The sequence below is a fragment of the Pongo abelii genome, chromosome 14 (genome assembly GCF_028885655.2).
Source record: "Pongo abelii isolate AG06213 chromosome 14, NHGRI_mPonAbe1-v2.0_pri, whole genome shotgun sequence".
NCBI lineage: Eukaryota > Metazoa > Chordata > Mammalia > Primates > Hominidae > Pongo > Pongo abelii.
In genome coordinates this window covers 106,343,956-106,366,343 of record NC_071999.2, presented here as the reverse complement: position 1 = coordinate 106,366,343, position 22,388 = coordinate 106,343,956, and the positions used below count along the sequence as shown (strand labels likewise).

Below are 22,388 nucleotides of genomic sequence, written 5' to 3'. Positions count from 1 at the left end.
GCATGGTAATGACAGGGTTCAAATCCTTGCCCTGGCACTAACAGCTGCGTGATCCTGAGCAACTTCTGCTTCTTCACCTGAAAAGCAGAAATAATAGTACCTGCCTATAGGGCTGTTGGGAAGAGCAAATGAGTTAGTACATGCAGAGGGGTGGGAATAGTGCCCGGCACACACTAAGTGTCCAAAATAAGTTACTAATTTGCTAAAAGTTGAAATCTCACGCATTCATAACATGGCCACAATCAACCTTGTTTGCTTGTACTCTTATTTTATCTAAACTCATTGATTCCTGATTGTCTTTCTCTACTGCTCCATTTAAAACTTCTATTGCTTTTAAATGGTATGATCAAGGATGATGACGGCAGGAATGATAATAAAACTACATAGTCTTTAAGTATGGGCCCAAATTAAAGCTACAAAGCATAAAAATTACAGAAACAAATTTATCATTAACAAATATGTCTAAAAGACAAAGCCCTATTAACATTAAGTCATTTTTAAAAATCAATTTATGATTTTTCATATAAAAGGAATTTAATAGGAAATAACAGATCCTAAAAAATATTTCAGTTTTTTAAAAAAAAACTAAATAAAAATATATTTCAAATTAGTTTGGTGTGAATACCAAAGACATTAAACTTCCTTCAAAAGTTTGTCTCATGTGTAGAAATGTATATAAATAATTCCACTGAAAGGTAATTTTTTTTTTTTTTTTTTTTTTTTTTTTTTGAGACAGGGTTTTGCTCTGTCACCCAGGCTGGAGCGTAGTGGTGCAATCTCAGCTCACTGCAGCCTCCATCTCCGGGGCTCAAGCAATCCTCCCACCTCAGCTTCCCAAGCAGCTGGGACCAGAGGTGCATGCCAACACACCCAGCTAATTTTTTTTTTTTTTTTTTTTTTTTTTTTTTGAGACAGAGTCTCGCTCTGTCACTGAAGCTGGAATGCAGTGGCGAGAACTCCACTCACTGCAAGCTCTGCCTCCCGTGTTCATGCCATTCTCCTGCCTCAGCCTCCCGAGTAGCTGGGACTACAGGTGCCCGCCACCACGTCCGGCTAATTTTTTGTACTTGTAGTAGAGACAGGGTTTCACCATGTTAGCCAGGATGGTCTCGATCTCCTGACCTTGTGATCTGCCTGCCTTGGCTTCCCAAAGTGCTGGGATTACAGGCGTGAGCCATCGCGCCCGGCCACACTCAGCTAATTTTTAAATTATTTGTAGAGATGGAGTTTTCCTGTGTTCCCAGGCTGGTCTTGAACTCCTGGACTCAAGTGATCCTCTGGCTTCAGCCTCCCGAACCGCTAAGATTACAGGCGTGAGCCACTGCGTCTGGCCATAAAGAATTATTAATGACTAGTAAGTAAAGTGGTAAGCAACAGGAATTCAGAAATGAATGAGTAAAAGTCCTTGACTTGACGTGGAAGTAATTATACTAAGGCTAAAAAAGAATGTGGAAGTGGAGTAGGGCCTAGTAGTCAGAGGAAGCATGCTCATTCTGTCTAGAATCTCAGCTTAAAGGCCACACTCTCAAAGAAGACTGTCATCACCCTATCTCAAGAGGCCACCCAGTCACCTTTCAGGACTGTGCCTATCAAATTTTCTGGGCTTTATAGTTTTAAATATTGACAATCTCAAGGAGCTTTGGCTTATACGTGTTGTATATATCAATATTTACCATGTTAAAATTAAGAAATTTTTAAAAATGTATTTCAAAAGAATAGCCAATTTAACATTAAGAATTAAAAGTAACATTTTTAAAACAAATTCATTAGAGTAGAAATGTTTTACATTTTCACAAATCTCTTTAACATGTGGCTTAAGACAGCTGGATTCTCAAATCTGGTTCCTGCATTCAACCTGTTGTGATAACATATATCATATAACTCTGCTGTTACATGGAAAACCCTACTGCACAATCCTCAGAGAATGAGAGCAGAAAAAACTATTATGGAAAATTGTTTACTTCAGAGTGTCTGAAAGGGTCTCAAGAGTCCGCAGGTACCCCAGAACATACTGGGAACCAATGCTCTATTGTATCACCCACTCTTATTTTATGGCTACTGTACACTATGCTGGTAAAATATGCTGTTACTTGTGTATAGATTATGTAAATATATAACTAATTTTATATCCAATATATTTTCTATCAATTGTGGCATTCTAATCAGTAAGAGCATATATTACTATAAATGCTGTTATCAAAATATTTCCTTATAAATCAAATATTGTGGTTAAGAAATGCAACACGTTATTTTTATCTGCACTCAACAATCAACTAGCACATAAAGGACTGAATAAAAAGCTAGGAACATGTACACATGCACACACGTAGTGGTGCAGACAGGCGCTACACCATAGGTAGGTTGGGAAGTGGAAACATACAGAAAAGAATACTCTGTGCTTGGAACATTAGCATATCACATATTATGAGTCAAAATGGTAACTTAGGAACCTTGTAATATCCTTAAATAAGGACCAGTACAGAAACAAAGCCCCAGTGATCATTTCATTATTTCTGCTTCTTTGCCTGTTTGAGAAAACATGCATTTAAAAGTTTAATTTCAGAACAAATCTGGGGGCAACAAGAATCATTAACTATATGTAACAGAGACAACTAGCATTACTTCATTTAACCCAACAAAATCCTCAAGCAATGTATTTCCTTCACTAGAACAAAAACAAAAATCTTTCCAACTGAATTCTAAGCTTAGGAGTCACATACAAATAAATCAATGAAAATAAATTTTAAGACATCACGAAGTTACTATAAGTTAAAAACAGCATTACACAATGAAAGCACAAGGATGCTTCTCAAAGCGTCCCTTCTACATTTATTTCCAGAATTCTAAATTTGAATTTAGCAACTTCTCTAATCTAGCAAAGAGTTAATAAGCACCTCCAGAAGGCTGAGTGATACAAAAGAATCAAAAAGCATGAGTTCAGGCTGGGTGTGGTGGCTCACGCCTATAATCCCAGCACTTTGGGAGGCTGAGGTGGGAGGACCACCTGAGGTCAGCAGTTTGAGACCAGCCTGGCCAACAAGGTGAAACTCCCTCTACTAAAAATACAAAAATTAGCCAGGCAAAGTGGTAGGCGTCTGTAATCCCAGCTACTCAGGAGGCTGAGGCAGGAGAATCGCTTGAACCTGGAAGGCAGAGTCTGTAGTGAACTGAAATCGCACCACTGTACTCCATCTGGGCAACAAGAGCGAAACTCCATCTAAAAAAAAATACAGAAATTAGCCAGGCATGGTGGCATTCACCTGTAGTTCCAGCTACTCAGGAGGCTGAGGCAGGAGAATCACCTGAACCTGGGAGACGGAGGTTGCAGTGAGCCAAGATCATGCCACTGCACCCTAGCCTGGGCAACAGAGCAAGACTCCTTCTCAAAAAATAATGATAAAATAAAAAATAAAAAGCATGAGTTCAGCCTTCTACTTGCATACAAAAGAGACTAATCCTTACATAAATCAAGGGATTTTTTTTTTTTTTTTTTTGAGACAGTCTCGCTCTGTCGCCCAGGCTGGAGTGTAGTGGCACGATCTCAGCTCACTGCAACCTCTGCATCCTGGGTTCAAGCGATTCTCCTACCTCAGCCTCCTGAGTAGCTGGGATTACAGGCACCCGCCACCAACCTGGCTAATTTTTGTATTATTAGTAGAGACGGGGTTTCACCATGTTGGCCAGGCTGGTCTCAAACTGCTAACCTCAGGTGATCCGCCCACCTCGGCCTCCAAAAGTGCTGAGATTACAAGCATGAGCCACTGTGCCTGGCCAAATTAAGGGAAATTTTTAAAACAATTTACTTTATGGTTGAAACATGCCTTTTTTGCCATGTAATCCATAAAGGGTTTTGTTTCTAAATTACTTCAGAAAGCTTAACACAAGAATCAGAAGCTATATTCTATTTTAAGATTCAATAGAATGTCAGCCTGTAAAACACTGGTCTTTCAACCTGCTGGTTTTGGCCAAAATTAAAATAACAAAACAAAAATCCCAACAACAATAAAAACCCTCAGTTTACAATGACTTAAAATAATTTTAAAAAGGCTTATTTCACACAATGAAAATAAATCTTTTCTTGAAAGGTCCCCTCACTTGCCAGGAATCAAACTGGACCACGAGCCTCTCGTAAACTGGTCATTGATAAGGAAGAGAATGAATCCTGGTCAGGATTTCACTAGTCAGGATTTACCACTGAGACTCACAGGGAAGGGATGGTCACCTAAGGTGACGCTAACAACTGGGCAGAAAGGGTGGACAGCAGCATCAACAGCATCTGCTACATCGTCACATTTCAAAAGGGGGTTCAAGAGTCACCTAGGTAGAACTTGAATATTTTCCCCCAATACTAGCATAAGAAACAGCTAATAATTCTCTTTGGTTCTTTTAGCCTCAGCTGGAGTGCTTGGAATCGGACCCATGCCTACATGGAACACTCCAGAATTCACTCCACGAGCTGTTCAAAAAAGGCCAAAAAAGGAAATTGCCCCCATGCCATTTCCTCCTTCCAAAGGTAGTCGCCCTCCTATTTCTGTCTAATTGTGGCTGCTCTCTGGTACCCATAGGTATTATGTAGCTTTTCCTATTTTGTCCAGAATTTATAATTGGGATGTGTGGAGAGGCTGGTTTGATAGATAAATATTCTTGGTTACAGCCTAATTTATCTTAGACCCAGTAAAACTCTATCTGACATCTTGCATACTGTTAATGACTGGAGCAATCTTAAACCTCATCCTTCTATGGGAATAAGCCTCTCTTACTCACGATGGTTATGTGTGGAACTGAAAAATGAACATTAGAATCTCTCAGGTTGAGATTCAACTGCTGAATAAGGTGGCATATGTGTTCAACTGGATTGTTAAAGTAAGGAAGTTCTGAGAGAGAAAAGAGGGAGTCAGTGGTGAGGGAGGAGGTCACACCAAGATGGCCTCAGCAGGATTAGTAATACATGGAAGTAAATGAAAGGTGGTGTGGACAAAGCATTTTTAAGAGTTCATTATCTAGCCAGTTTGTGGTGGCAGGCGCCCATAATCCCAGCTACTCAGGAGGCTGAGGCAGGAGAATGGCGTGAACCTGGGAGGCAGAGCTTGCAGAGAGCCGAGATCGCACCACTGCACTCCAGCCTGGGCAACAGATTGAGATTCCATCTCAAAAAAAAAAAAAAAAAAAAGAGTTCGTTATCTACAGCTGTGTTTTATTAGTGGTGGCTAGGTATAATACATTTAATGGACTAAGCTATTAATAAACAGACAGCCTGGATCTTATACTCTGTAATATTTTTCCCCCTTGGAAAAAAAGAAAATCCCAAGGGGGAAAAAAATCTTTGCTCATTTGGGTATTCATGTTACCATCCATCCCTGTTGTCTTTTGTCTTGAGTATGTGTCATATATTATGAATGAGGTCCTACAGTTAGAGACCTAAATTCTGTTATGTTCCTCTCAAGAGTATTTGTTTCGCTTGAACCAGGGAGACGGAGGTTGCAGTGAGCCAACATTGTGCCACTGCACTCCAGCCAGGGTCACAGAGCAAAAATCTGTCTTTTTTTAAAAAAAAAAAAAAGAGTGTTTTGTTTTTCGTTTGCTTTGGGAGGCAATTAACTCATCCAGACTCTCCTAACTGATCTACATATTCAGCGCAATCACAATCAAAATCCCAACAGGCTTTTGGAGAAATTAACAAGCTGATTCTAAAATCTATATGTACATGAAGTGTATGCAAGTGTATGAAATCTATATGTAACATGAAATAGCTAAAGCAATGTTGAAAGTCAGCAACACATCATCACTGGCCATCAGAGAAATGCAAATCAAAACCACAATGAGATACCATCTCACACCAGTTAGAACGGTGATCATTAAAAAGTCAGGAAACAACAGGTGCTGGAGAGGATGTGGAGAAATAGGAACACTTTTACACTGTTGGTGGGACTGTAAACTAGTTCAACCATTGTGGAAGACAGTGTGGTGATTCCTCAAGGATCTAGAACTAGAAATACCATTTGACCCAGCCATCCCATTACTGGGTATATACCCAAAGGATTATAAATCATGCTGCTATAAAGACACATGCACACGTATGTTGATTGCAGCACTATTCACAATAGCAAAGACTTGGAACCAACCCAAATGTCCATCAGTGATAGACTGGATTAAGAAAATGTGGCACATATATACCATGGAATACTATGCAGCCATAAAAAAGGATGAGTTCATGTCCTTTGCAGGGACATGGATGAAGCTGGAAACCATCATTCAGAGCAAACTATCGCAAGGACAGAAAACCAAACATGGCATGTTCTCACTCACAGGTGGAAACTGAACAATGAGAACACTTGGACACAGGATGGGGAACAGCACACACCGGGGCCTGTCATGCGGTGGGGGGATGGGGGAAGGATAGCATTAGGAGATATACCTAATGTAAATGACGAGTTACTGGGTACAGCACACCAACATGGCATAGGTAACAAACCTGCACGTTGTGTACATGTACCCTAGAACTTAAAGTATAATAAAAAAAAAGAAAAAGAAAAAAAAGGGAGCAACAAAGCTGGAGAAATTAACACTCTAGATATCTAAACTTAGAAAGTTAATCAAGACAATATCAAGACAGTGTGGTAATGAGATAAAGACAAACTAGCTCAATAGAACAGAATAGACGGTCTGGAAAAAATACTTGCACATGCATGTCCCATTACTTTTTCTACAAGGGTGCCAAGGCAATTCAAAGACGAAGGGACAACCTCTTCAAGAGATTGTATAGCAAACTGAATAGCCACATACAAAAAAGATTAATTTAGACCCTACTTCACACCACATATAAAAATTAACTCAAAATTGATCAGAGATCTAAAACTATAAAACATTAAAAATACAAAACAAAAAACAAGAAAGTCTCAGTGACCTTGAGTTTGGCAAGAAATTACATATATCTATCTTTTTAAATAATTTATTATTTTGAGACACATTCTTCTTTTGTCGCCCAGGCTGGACTGCAGTAACACTCCATAGCTCACTGCAGCCTCAAACCCCAAGGCTCAAGTGATCCTCCCACCTCAGCCTCCCAAGCAGCTAGGACTACAGCTGCATGCCACCAAGCCCATCTAATTTTTGTTACTTTTTGTAGAGATGGGGTTTCACCATGTTGCCCAGGCTGGTCTGGAACTCCTGGACTCAAGAGATCCACCTACCTCAGTCTCCCAAAGTGCTGGAATTACAGGTGTGAGCCACCGCACCTGGCCCATATTTTTAAGACTCAAAAGGTTCAAACTACAAAAGGAAAAAAAAATCAATAACCTGGACTTTAACAAGACTAAAAGCTGTTGCTCTTCAAAAGATACTGCTGAGTAAATGAAAACAGAACCACATCATGGGAGAAAATATTTGCAATCATATGTACCAGACAAAAGATTTTTCCTAGAATAAAGAACCCTAATATTTCTAAATAAGAAAAGCAACTCAATTTAAAAATGGACAAAAGACTTCACAAACACATCGACAAAGATATAAAGGAAATGAGCTCAACATTATTAATCATCAGACAAATGCAAATCAAAACCACAATAAGACATCACTACATAGTATAACAGTTAAATTTAAAGGGTGGTAAGAATGTGGAGCAACTAGTACACTCATACACTGTTGGCAGAAATGTAAAATTGTACCAACGAGTTTGCAGATTCTAAGAAGATAAAACATACAAATGATCCAGCCATTCCACTCCTAGGCATTTACCAAAAAAAAAAGGAAAGCATATGCCCACATAACTACTTGTTCATAGCACCTTTAGTTGTAGTTAAAAACTGGAAACAACTCACATGTCCACCAACAGAAGAATGGCTACTAAAAATATGGTGGTAAACCCATACAATGGAATAAGAAGGAATTAACTCAGCAATAAAAAGGAATGCAGGCTAGGCACGGTGGCTTACACCTGTAATCCCAGCACTTTGGGAGACTGAGGCAGGTGGCTCACCTGAGGCCAGGAGTTCGTAACTAGCCTGGCCAACATGACAAAACCCCATCTCTACTAAAAATACAAAAATTAGCTGGGCATGGTGGTGCACACCTGTAATTCCAGCTACTTGGGAAGCTGAGGCACGAGAATCACTTAAGCCCAGGAGGCGGAGGTTGTGCCACTGCACTCCAGCCTGGGCAACAGAGGGGAAACTCTGCCTCCAAAACAAAACAAAACAAAAAAAACAGGGAATGAAGTACTGATACAATTACATGGATCAATTTCAAAATAATTTTGCTGGGTGAAAAAAAATCCAAAAAACAGCATAACCTGTGTTATTCCACCTATATAAAATTCTAGTAAATGCAAAATAATCTATGATAAGAAAACAGATCAGTAGTTGCCTAAAGGGGAGGAGGAAGGCTAGGAAGTGGCCAAAAGAGCCAGCGAAGGAGCACCGGCAAGTCTTTGGAGTTGAAGGATACATTCTTTATTCTGATTGTGATTATGATTTCATGAGTGTACACATATAAGTGTACAGTTAATTTCTTATATATGTGCACTTTATTGAATAGCAATTATATTTCAGTAAGGCTTTCTTGGAAAAGCTATAAATGAATAATGAACTCTGGTTTATTTTTTTATTGTACTTATTTACTTATTTATTTTTTTGAGACAGGGTCTTGCTCTGTCACCCAGGCTGGATTCATAGCTCGCCACAGCCTCAAACTTCTGGCCTCAAGTGATCCTCCTATCTCAGCCTCCCAAAGTGATGGGATTATAGGTGTAAGATACCACACCCGGCCTGAACTCTGCTTTAAAAATTGCAAGCTGAAGTGTATAGGAGTGAATTGTACTATTATCTACAACTTAAGTTGACGTGCAAAATGAAAATGAGGTCGACTGATAGATGAGTAGAGGAAAACACAAATGAATAAATATGTTAAAAACAAATAAAATGTTAATTATAGAATCTACTGGCATTTGTAGTACAATTCTTCAAACTTTTCTGTATTTCTTAAATTTTTCATTAAAGAAATGTTAGGGGAAAAAACATTAATAAATGTCCATGGCCCATAGTCCCAATACTCCCACAAGTCTGTGCAATAGGTCTCTGGCAGTAACACTAGACTAACAAGCATAAACATATTGGTTAGGAAGATACTGTCAAATTAAACCTCTTAAACTTAAGTAAAGCTACATTACAAATATCTAATGAGTCAACTAATTACTCAGAGCTTGCATTAAGGAAAGGCATGATTTGGTGGTTATTAAAAACAATAAAACAATGGGAATAAGAAATGGTACAGCCACTATGGAAAACAGTATGGCAGATCATCAAAAAGTTAAATATAGAATTACCATAGGACCCAGCAATTCCTCTCCTAGCTATAAGCTAAAAAGAAGCAAAAGCAGGGACCCAAACAGATACTTATATACCAGTGTTCATAGCAGCATTATTCACAACAGCCAAAAGGTACAAACAACCCAAATGCCCATCAACAGGTGATGAAGAAACAAATTGTGGTATATCCACAGAGTAGACTATTATTCAGTCTTAAAGAGGAAGGAACTGGATGAACCTTGAAAATATTATGCTGAGTGAAATAAGCCAGACATAAAAGAACAAATCTTATACGATTCCACTTATGTGAGGTACCTAGAATAGGTAAACTCACAGAGACAGCAAGTAAAAGGAAGGTTAACAGGGGCTAGGAGTAGGTGGGAAATGGGGAATTAGTGTTTAATATGTACAGTTTCAGTTTGGGGTGATTATAAAGTTCTGGAGCTGATGATTGCAAAACATTGTGAATAAAATTAAAGCCACTGAGCCACACTCTTAAAATTGGTGAAAGGGTAAATTTTATGTTATGTCTGCTTTACCACAATAAAAATACATATGTAATTTTAAAATACAACATTTTTTAAATGGACCAAAATAAAATGAGTCTTAATTTCAACTGAATGATATTTGGATCTGTGAAAGTTGATTATATGAATTGTGTCATTCTTGTATACCCAACTACATAAGAGGCAAGGAGTCAGGAGAAAAAAGCACTCAGGGCACATAGCACAGGCTCCAAGAACTGAACTGTCCAGAAGCCCAGCTGCTGAAACAGCCTGCTGTAACCCTAATACCAACTTTACCTAGTAACTGCTGAAACAACCTGCTATCACTCTAAGACTAGTTTTTAACCTACCACTGTCACTCTCCTATCCGAGCCTGCCAGCTCCCAACGCTTTTCAAGTACCAATGAACTTTCTTTCAAAATAATCAGTAACATTTTTTTTCTATCTAATAAAACCTTCAACCTTTTCTTTGTTCCTTGGACATACTGAAGACCCCATGTGTATGTCTCAAATTCCAATTCTGTGATTCTCAAATAAAATATTTAATCTAGAGATTTGTCTCTATATTTTATATTTGACAGATCATTTTAAAGAAATGTCCTAACTCACCTCAACATGTTTATAACAAAATTAATTCTATTTTCCCATAGAATTTATAATACATGCAGATGAAATACATATGACAACTATAACACAGAGGATAGTGATGGGAAGAGAAGGAGGATGGACTATATGATTGCAAAATTTCTACATTTTACTTGAAATGGTATCATATTAGCTCTAACTAGACTATGAAATGTTAGGATGGATATTGCAATCCTAGAAAAAACACTGAAAAATAGATAGATCCAACAGATAAATTTTAATGGAATTTCAAAAATTATTAAAATAATCCAAGTCAGAAAAGGAAAACAGAAGAAAAAAAGGGGAGACTGAGAGAAAACAAATAATAAAATGCTAGACATAAATCCAACCACTTTGATCATTTATTAAATGTTAATGGATTTTACTGACATTGCATAGTAGTGATGGTTACATAACTCTGTGACTATACTAAAAATCACTCAATTGTGTACTTTTAAAGGGTGAGCATGATGACACATGAATTAAATCTCAATAAAGCTGCTATTAAGAAAATACACTAAGGCAAACTAAAGAAGAAAAAACTTAATAGTCTAAATATTACAATTTAAAAATAGAGACCATCAGAATTATTTCAAAAGCATGACACAACTATATCCTGGCTACAAGAAACACACAGTATTTTCAACATAAAATCACAGATGGAGAAATACATACCATGCAAATAGTAAGAATAAAACACAATCTTCAGAGGTCGACATTAAACAACCTGTCCAAGATCACACAGCTACTAAGTGGCAGAGAAAGAATTTACCTGTCATTCTGACTCCAGAATGAGCTAATAGATGCATAGGGCAGTAAGGAGAGAGCGTAATAGGAAAACTAGAATGTAACGTTTCAACCTGTTTTAACCTCAAGCAAAGGGGAAAAAATCCCAGCCTCATCAAATCCCAGACTTTTCCTATTGAAACCACTCCCCAAATCCCACAAGCCCTAAAAGTATCTGACCTATCTACATCCTTAGAAGACTCCCTAACTGTAAAGGGAGAGTTTTCCTTTTTCAGGCATTCACTTTGGAGCATTTAGTATTCCACATTGCATTCAAAATCTTCAAATATTCCAAAAGCTGAACTTAAGCCAACATATAGGAAAGGAAATGTTCTCAAACATTTCAAAAGATATTCTGTCATAATAAGGGTTTTATGAAGTTGCATTCATTAGTTCTTATCAATTCTTTTGAACATCACATATGTACAAAAGTCACAATTAGAAAAATATTATAAAATTATTGTGAAAAGGAAAAAGGAGTCACAGAACTTTCTCCTCCAAATCCAGGGAGACTTCATTAGTTCCACTTAAGAACATCAACGAGTGGTAAAAGGCATCAATATCTCTATGCTGCAGCTCTGGCACTCAGTTAACTGAGCAAAGCTCACTCAGTTACCTTACTTAGTAAGTTAGCAAATCCAAGTGAGGATTTGCCTTCACTGGCATCCAAGTTACAAGATAAGAAAAACAAAAGAAACAACTCTACTTTTTAGATCTTTATGATGATACACCAATGGGGAAGAGGGGAAGGGAGCAGAAAGAGAGAAGCCTCCACCAACAGCAGGAACAGATGCCAGCCAAAGCTATCGATTAAACAAATACCACTAACAGCCCAGCCCAGTTCCAATGCATCTGAGAGTCAGTCTGGAACATATACTAAACAAGGGATCCATACTCTCATTTACCAGCTATGTGACACTGGGCAAGGCATTTATTTAACCTTTCAGAGATTGTTCTCTTTTCCATAAAACCAAGAATAAAAATAAAAATACATCATAGGTTGTCATAAAGATTAAATAACTTATCTGCAAGTAGGTATTCCATACTTATTTTTAAAAGCCTAGGGACCACTGTTTTCTTATATAAGAAAAGTTCTATGCCACTTCTTTTCATATAAAAAAAGTAAGTCCTACTTAAGCAACTAAGAGTATCTTACATAACAAATCGATAGCAAAATTCTAGCACACGCAGACAGACACACACACACACACACACACACACACAAACACACATGCTCCAGAAGGTAACAATGGTGACCTCTAAAGACTTAAATTGGGGTCTTGTTTCGAAGGTTCAAAGATGGAAAGAAATCCTAATTTTCAATGTTACCACGTGCTTAAATTTCTTAGGATTTTACATTCTCAAAAATTAAAAATTTTAATATACTAAAATCAAAGGTCTGTGTCCAAAATGAAAAATATAATAATGTTAATAAGAAAATTTATGTCATTAAAATGATGTCTACACAAAATACACTACAGTAACAATTCTCAACCCTTCTTAAGCTGCAATATGTAATGTATTTCCATGAGCTATGCAGATTATAGCCCATATAGTGAAAATAAGAGTTATAAACAACTCTGGGCTTGCAAGGTCTAAGTCTCTCCTATTTTTTCCTACTCAAATAAAAAAAAAAGTTTAAACATGAATGAGTAGAGTATCATATGGATCATTTTTAATCCACTTTAAACTATTTTATAAACAAAAAAATTGTTAAACAAAGTCACTGGCAAACTTGCTAACTTTAGAATTTTAGTATTAGTTACAAAGTGCTTATAACACACTTTAAACTATAACACACCACAGACTGCAGCCTTATAACTGAGGACCAATGACCTTGCAGGGAAGCCACCATTCTCCACATTTTACTTTTGAACACTTTCTAAATTTTGCTATTATGAAACACCTTACCATGAACATTTTCTCAAGTATATCTTTGTATGTGAGATTCTTAAGGGTGGAACTGCTAAATTAAAGAACATATAGATGTTTTAAATTTTGATAAATACTAGCAAATTTCTGGGGGCCGGGGGAGGTCTGAAAAAATTTACACTTCCAGGAGCAAAACTATGTGACCCTTGGCCACAATGGATGCCACAGCTATTTAAAAGGGTTTTGGTTAACCCAGTGGCTATTTTAAAAACTACCTCTCATTTTACAGTAGTTACATTTCTTATCTTGCTAAAACCTCAAGAAAGAAAGAAGATAAAAGAGCACAATCGCCAAACCTCACATGCTCAGCACAGTTCCCTCCTATGCTTTCAACGCTGAGCATCCTGATGGAACTCACTATCCATCTACATATACGTATATCTTTCAAGTATACAGATAGGATCCAAACACAAAACACAAATTCTAACATATGTTTCTCTTGAAACTAATTACTATAACTTATAATGCTATGTTACCTGAAATGACAAGGTATGATAATATGATTAAAACAACATAGGAAAAACCAGAAAGAAAACACAGAATACTAGGAAATATCTTCAAGCCAACATCCCATTTTTCCAGAGAAGGTAGTTTCACGTTTCAAAGCTCTTTGTAAACTCTGTTAAGATGTCTTTGCCTTATCCTAACAATCCTCATAGTCTCCCATGGATGGTCCTTTAATGCTCATAATAAAAGAAGTCTGCACGGAAAATACAGAATAGAAAACACCTTGGAAATAAAATCTGTTGGCTCAGCACATTAAAATTATTGAAAATCGCTATTTTTATGAGGATTATGTGTAGCTTTGTTTTTTCTATGAACTATTTAAGCAATAACAAAAAGACATGATCTTTTTTTTTTTTTTTTTTTTAGACAGTCTCCCTCTGTTGGCTAGGCTGTAGTGCAGTAACGTGATCTCAGCTCACTGCAACCTCCACCTCCCGGGCTCAAACGATTCTCCTGCCTCAGCCACCCAAGTAGCTGGGATCACAGGCTCGTGCCATCATACCTGGCCAATTTTTGTATTTTTAGTAGACACGGGGTTTCGCCATGTTGTCCAGGCTGGTCTCGAACTCCTGACCTCAAGTGATCTGCCCACCTCAGCCTCCCAAAGTGCAGGGATTAGAGGCATGAGCCACCGCGCCCGGCCCACATGATCTTTTTCAAGTCACGGACAGCAGGGACTGTATAAAATCCAATCCTGCTTCGCATAAACTCAGCATAAAAAAATTATCAGTCTTATAAAGTTTGGTGTGTTTTTACATTGGGGGAATTTGGCCTATTGTACACTTTCTAAAGCAAATACACCGCAGTTATGCAAAAAAAAAATCAAAAAATCATTTTAGTCTTGCATATTAAGTAAAAACAACGTATCAGATAAAGCACAAATCATTTTTCCAAAAACAAAAACATTCCAATCAAACTGAAACAAAAAGTCCAAGGAAAGAAATTACTTCTCAACAGAAGGATCTAGAACCCTTTCCCCGCAGTGGCTGCATGTGAACTGTGCCTTCAAGGGCAGGCAGCAGTTAGACATGGTGGGTGGGAGGCCAGGCACACTCACCCAGAGAGAGTGAGGAAAGCACTGAGGGCAGAGCCAGCCACGCACGGGAGCAGCGCACAGTCAGGCTGGGTGGAGGCACAGCACTGATAAAACGGAAATGGGGAAACAGGTTTGGAAAGAAAATTCGTGTGAAAGAAAGGAGGAGGTTGTATATTCTACAGGTTTTTCTCTAATGTAGAACCCCAGATGGAAATCATCCTTCTTACTTTCATTTACAAAGATATTGATCTTATCTCACAGTATTTTCTTCCCTGAAGTGATCTGTGTATCAACTTATTTTCCGTAACATGACTATGAGCACCCCGTGTGCAGGAACCAGATTGGATCCATTTTTATTAATATATCCTTCTCAAAGGCCTTAAACAGACTCTGAAGAAGCATTTTTTGGCCAGGCACAGTGGCTCATGCCTGTAATCCCAGCACTTTGGGAAGCCGAGGTGGGCGGATCACGAGGTCAGGAGTTCGAGACCAACCTGACTAAAATGGTGAAACCCTGTCTCTACTAAAAATACAAAAATTAGCCAGGCGTGGTGGTGTGTGCCTGTAATCCCAGCTACTCAGGAGGCTGAGGCAGAATAGCTTGAACCCGGGAGACAGAGGTTGCAGTGAGCCGAGATCACGTCACTGCACTCCAGCCTGGGTGACAGAGCAAGGCTATGTCTCCAAAAAAAAAAAAAAAGCAGCATTTTTTTAATAACTGAAAAAATGCATAAACTGTATATAATATTATACACAATATATAAAATAAATACATGTATTAACTGTATAGGAATAAATGTATAACACTGGCACCACATCACTTATCCTACTCATATAATTTGGATTTGGATATTCATCTATAGCAGGAGTTCCCAAACTTTTTCTATAAAGGACCATAGAAAAAGTATTTTAGGCTTGATAGGCCAAATGGTCTCTGTCACAACCACTCAACTCTGCTGTCACAGAACAAAAGCAGCATAGACAATGCATAAATGAAAGAGCATGGCTGTGTTTCAATAAAATTTTATTTACAAAAACAGGCAGCAGGCTGCCTTTGTCCTGTAGACTGTAGTGTGCCGACCTCTCATCTATACAGCCTTAAATGTAATACATTACATTATATATATACACACATACACATCTAAATTTAAGTATTATATTCAAATAGTTTTTATAATAACAGAATCTTGGTCAAAATTCCAAGGAAGATAAAAAATAAAAAGGGATATAAACAAAAAAATGTAGATACGCTGCATAAAACCTGGGAAACTGGAACCTCTGGATGCATCCATGTAATTTGCCCTCTCGGGATATCTCTTTAGGCCTTAGTTTTGGACCCATAAAGCAAGGTGGTTAAAATAGACAATTCTGTGATCTTAATAATTGTTTCAAGTTAAAGTTGTAGATTTTAAGTGGAAATTCCATCTAGAAAAGAATAATATTCACAAATAATTTCCAATCCGTGGAAGAACAGAATACAAGTACAGTTATGCTCCACAGAATATTTCAATGAGGCACCACATGTATGACAGTGGTTCCATAGATTCTAATACTGTATTTTTAACTGTATCTTCTCTGTTTACATGTTTAGATACACAAATTATCTACCACTATATTACAACAGCCTACAGGATCCAGTACAGCAACACGTATAGGTTGGTAGCCTAGGAGCAATAGGCTATAACACACTTAGCCTAAGTGTGTAGGAGACTCTACCATGTAGATTTGTGTAAGTAGACTCTGTGATGTTCGCACAAGGATGAACTTGCCTAATGATGCATTTCTCAGAATGTATTCACGTTGTTAAGCAACACACGACTGTATGCCACAGAAACAAGTATAACATATTAGAATAAATTAAGATAGTACCTGGCATAATTGATCTAATAACAAACATATGTACAAACATTAATCAAAATCATATTCTAGTACCTAAAAAATAAGGTTTCAGTACCATCTTGAATGAAGTTATAAATATACCTGGAAAAATCAATTTAATAACAAACATACGTTAATTCACCTAGCTGGAAGGGGACATTTAGATCATTAAAAACAACTTCACCCAAAATAGAGGCACTGGTAAGATTTGATATTAAATGCCACAAAATAATTAAATCACTGTGATAACTCACTAAACCCCCTAACATATTTACAGTTAAAAATCTGAAGTTTTTAACTTTAATTCAAATACCATGCAGTATATAATAAACCAGGTACCATTCATTCGGTGTAATGGTGATTTTCTAAACTTTTCTATTTTTATAATTACTCTTCAAATAAACAGTTGAGTTTCAGAATAAAGCCATTTCACTTTTCACAAACAATTTTCAAAGAATTGCTGGGTTAATTAAAATCCTATAATCCATCACTACCCACATTTACAAAAGCCATGCTGCCACACTGCTTTCTGAAATAGAAATGAACAGTTTCTGGTTCATTACCAACTTACCAAACATCTGGCAAATTCTTTGTTTTCTGAAAGGAATCCATAACCTGGATGTACCTTAGAAATGAAAGCAAAAAGCACTTTCAATTTTATCATATTGCAAAAGCTTTATAAGCAAAATGTACAGTGCATTTATGTATTAATATTTACTGTTCAAGAGCCCTTGAATAAGTACACTTCTCTTACACAATGATCAGTTCTAACTCACATTACTAGGATCAGAATCAAATTCCAAGAAACTGCCTCTCATACTTAATTTCTCCACACTCCCTTTGTCCTAATTGATTCATTTTCCACACACTACCTTTGTCCTAACCATAATGGGGAGTATATGCCCACACAGCTTCCTGCCCACTGGCATTTCTCTACAATATTCAACAAAACTCTCTCTTCTTTTCCTGAGGCTAACTTTGTCCACAATTCTGGAGAATTTCACAATGGCTGGTGCGTCAAAGAATTATGTAAAAGGAACCCTGGCAAAATGGATGAAAAACTCTAAATTCTCCTTTCTTTACAGCACTCACAAACTGGTAATTTCCAAAACCCAGACTACTAGGACAGCTAACACATTTTATTCCTGATGGCATTAATAATACTCCGCAACTACCAACAAGCCCTTTCTATCAAACTGAACTAAAATGGAGGTGTGGTTTTACTTTTATTTTGTGCTCTGAATTTTCTTCTTCTAATGTCTACTCTTCTTTCCTTCCTCACCCCAAACTTTGCCATTCACAACTACTTTATACTATCCTCACCCACAAGCCACATTGCTACAATCTACCAGCCTGATCCAATCAAGTAATTTTTGGCTCTCCCACACTGGCCAAACATAAATTTAGCCACTTCAGTATCAGCCAGTGTTGAACATACTTCTAGTAAAATAATTCTGCTAAAATGAACATCAAATTTCTGAAGGAACCAGTATCATAATCCAGAAATAGCTATGTATCAGCGACTTTTAAATGCTGAACTCGGGATGGACACAGTGGCTCATGCCTGTAATCCCAGCAGTTTAGGAGGCTGAGGCAGGCAGATCATCCGAGGTCAGGAGTTCAAGACTAGCCTGACCAACATGGTGAAACCCCTTCTCTACTAAAAATACAAAATTAGCCGGGCATGGTGGCAGGCACCTGTAATCCCAGCTACTTGGGAGGCTGAGGCAAGAGAATCACCTGAACCTGGAGGGACAGAGGTTACAGTGAGCCGAGATCACACCATCGCACTCTGGCCTGGGCAACAAGAGCGAAACTCCATCTCAAAAAGCAAAAAAAAAAAAAAAAAAAGCTGAACTAAGCTTTATGAACATCGTACAGAAGAATTTAAACTACTGTATCAGAGAAGAAGAGTTTTCATTCCACCAACTTTATTTTATCAACACTCAACTACATATTTATTTTGGCAAGCTATAGTTAAAAGGTTAAAGTGTTTTACCTTCACTAACTGTGCTAATAAACTGTAAACATCTATAATATAGGTTCACGAACTAGGTTTTTTATTTAAACATGCATCTTACTAAAACATTTCTTTCAAAAGAAATGTGAGCACTAATTGAAGCGCTCCAGGCTTAATTGCTGGTGTTGGATGTTTCCATCCAATTTTAGAGATAACTTTGCATAGTTTTTAACACTGTATATAATTAGTTCTGATAATTAAAAAAAGAAAATAAAAGAAAAAACACTGTTTCTGATGTCAGAAATCATTTTTTTCCTTGGATTCCACTCTATTCAAACAGAACTGGGGTTGGAGAGAATGATTTATCCTTGTAAATTATGAGCATTCTACTGACATTAACAAACTAAAATAATTACCAAATGTGCTGTTTTTATTTCTGGAAGTGTACTAGGTGTAAGTAATTTTTAAATCATTGAAATGGAATTTGAACAGAGTCTTTGGATCCTGTTTATAACATAGAATTTTTTTAAATGCTCTTATTACACTGAAAGGGTTAATACTCAAAACTAATTGGGATTTCTTTTTTCCTAGCAAATTTGGAAATGAACTGAAACTGCTCCCTGGTGTGAAAGCTGAATCCAGCAGCCACCTGCAGGATCAGCGACCAACACTGCCAGATGCTACAAAGCCTTTGATTTCCAGTAGCAAATTCGACCACATTTAACTCATGTGACATGAACTAACTGCAACAGCATTTTCAATCATTCTTTCCTATTTTTTCTTTAAATACAAACTCTAGCTTTCTGCTCACTACATATGAAACAGCTGCAGTAGATAGATTCATTCAGACTCACAGCTTGGGCCCTGGTTTTCTTAATGGCTTCCATGATGGCATCCATGTTGAGGTAGCTTTTACTGGTGGGAGCTGGGCCAACACAGACGGCCTCATCCGCCATTTTCACATGAACCTGAGGAGACAAATTTCTGCATTAACAGATGCACCCAGCAAAAAGAATTACCATCATCTGCAAATACACACAAAATTGCAAATCTGATTCTTCTGCATATCATTTATAGAGTCATATTTCTTTTTGAGTATGCACTAAAAAGCAACAATGCAACAAATAAACTCAGGAACTCTATTACCCATGATTTCATTTATTACAGCCTAATTCATTGTCTAACCAAATAATTTCCATAGTATCCCCTACCTCTTTATGTAAAATCACAGCAAACAATTTTAGCTTCCTATTCCGTTCATCAATACATAAATTTGATATCAAAAACTACCTTGTTACATGTAGCCAGGGTAGCCCAATATTTTAATAACGAGCACTCATGCCCAGTTCTAAGCAAGCTCCCCAGGAAGTTGGGATAATTAGAGGGACTGAATGGAGGGATGCAGTGAGTGTCCCTGCACAGCATCAGGTCAGCACCAGGCACAAATTAAAGCCTAAGACGAAAGAAAGAGTTCAATATCACAACACATGAACCAGAAAATCTTGAGAATCATTTAAATACTCTCACATTCAATCTTCATCCATTTTACATTTATTCCTAAAAGAAATATGTGTATTAAGTTCTAAAGCTACTCAAAATTCAGGAATGTATGCTCCATTTTTAAGACTACTCATTCTATAATGTTTAAATCTATTTATTTTGCATAATAGAAGCTAAGCATTCAATATGAAAAAGAGTAAACAGTTTAGTTCTAAAAGGAGTCTATTCTTTTTAACTGATGAAAGGATTACCATCTTTTTAAATGACTTTTCCTAATTTCCTAATGGTTTTCCAGTTTCAGAAACTTCCAGATTACGATTATTTTGCAAGGCAGATATAAAAACTGGAACACAAACATATACCTAAACATTTATGACCCACAATCTACCAAAAAAAAAAAAAAAAAAGTCAAAGGTGGCAAATACCTGAGTATTTCTGTTAGTCTTCAGTTATGAAATAATTTTTAAATACTTTGTTTTAAATGAGATCTTAAAAAACTAAAAAAGTAGTCTTTTAGAAAGCTAAGAATTCTCTTTGTCAATTCAATACATATTTTCCACTTTAGTAAAAAATTATATTGAGTATTGAAAGGTAAAAGATCAGGTAAATGCCCAAGGGATTTTCAGGTCAATATCTTACTATAAAATATCCAAATATATACGTTCGGTAATTATTTAATAATACCAATTGTAGGGAAAAGCAGCCCTGCTTGCAAAGGGCTTCTAAAGATCCCTGTGTTCAAAGTAAGGCCTTCCTCGTGGTTATCGTTGCCTGGTATGCCCCCAACCTCAAGTTGCTCTTCTGCCCTCAGACCAGGATGCCCCTCCTCTATTGCCCTATTGCCCTCTGTCCACTTCAGATCCTGTTACTGTCAATTTTATTGTTGTAATTGTGATTGTAGTTTTTTTCTGTAAGAAAGAAATTAAGTACTTCACAATCCTTTAAAAAGAATACATTTAAGTCTTTGTTTAAACTTAAATCCACACTTGTTTTATTGTCCTCAGATACTACCTATTATAGAAGATGTACTTCAAGTTTCACATCTACCGTTGGATCTTTCCCAAGTACTTCAATTTAGGATGAATCTCCTTTAATCTAAACTCTGAGAGTAGTTAGTGCAAATTTTAGCATATAATTTCATCTACCCAACAATCTCATTTTAACTGCTTTGCACACTGTTACAATTTCTCCTCCACCAGATCATAAGGTTATGCCTTAAATTCTTTTTTTAATCTCCCCTAGCCCAACGTTATGTGATTAAAGCTATTTACTCATAGATACACTTGGATAGCAGCTTGCTTAGTAACTTTCATTATCAAATGTTAAAAGCCATTGTCTTCGAGGTACAAAAAAGTTGCAACTTTTATTATCTTTTTTTCATTATGTTTGAGGTAAAAATCTACACCTACATAAAGTCTTCTTAATCTTGGCAATACGTATGGCAACTGGTGGTTTATCAAGGAAAAGAAATTAAAAGATACACATAAGCACATGTGTTTATGTGTCCAAAATTTGTATAATGAACATGCATTCAAAAGGAAAAAGGAGAGAGAGATCATCCTAATAGTATTGACATTTTTACTTAGTCTGTTCTCTAAATACACTTTCATAATGATACTGCATATATAATTTACACCCTTTTGTTTTTTAACTAGCATAATAGACATTTTTCCTATGTTATCACAAACGTTTTATAAACATACCAAGAACTAGGCAGGGCGCAGTGGCTCACACCTGTAATCCCAGCACTTTGGGAGGCCGAGGTGGGCGGATCACGAGGTCAGGAGATTGAGACCATCCTGGCTAACATGGTGAAACCCCGTCTCTACTAAAAATACAAAAAATTAGCCGGGCGTGGTGGCAGGCGCCTGTAGTCCCAGCTACTTGGGAGGCTGAGGCAGGAGAATGGCGTGAACCCGGGAGGCGGAGCTTGCAGTGAGCCGAGATCACACCACTGCACTCCAGCCTGGGCAACAGAGTGAGACTTTGTCTCAAATAAATAAATAAATAAATAAAATAAACATACCAAGAACTAGCTCAGAGCCTAATATATTTTACTGGGTGATTAAGATTGTTCCAGTTTAAAAAAAAAAAAAAGAGTGCTCCAATAAACAATTGAATAAATCATGCATTAAAAGCAGGTCAAAACTGCTATGGACTTTACAAAGAAGGACTGAACACAACTTGTTTATAAAGGATTACTTGGCTTCTTTTCTTCCATTTGCAGGAACAAATCTTACTTCAGGGGGCAGGGTACATTCACATCTCAACAAGCCCACAGTCTAGCCCAGGGTCACTAGTAGCAAAAAGCCATGCAAAAGAAAACATTAGAATTCTCTACTGCCTTAGTTAAAGAG

The 22,388-nt window shown here is 37.2% G+C and overlaps 1 protein-coding gene across 5 annotated transcripts in view; it reads right to left on the bottom strand.

Annotated features, from left to right (window-relative positions):
* The window catches only part of PCCA (propionyl-CoA carboxylase subunit alpha), a 461,053-nt gene that overhangs the window by 375,753 nt on the left and 62,912 nt on the right, over positions 1-22,388 (bottom strand). For all 5 annotated transcript variants that reach the window (XM_024230769.3, XM_054529192.2, XM_054529194.2 and 2 more), the window contains exons 5-6: positions 19,386-19,499; positions 17,143-17,196 (exon numbers count right to left, since the gene is read on the bottom strand). In XM_024230769.3, coding sequence (XP_024086537.1) covers positions 17,143-17,196; positions 19,386-19,499 — 168 coding nt within the window. The remainder of the gene's footprint in view (positions 1-17,142; positions 17,197-19,385; positions 19,500-22,388) is intronic.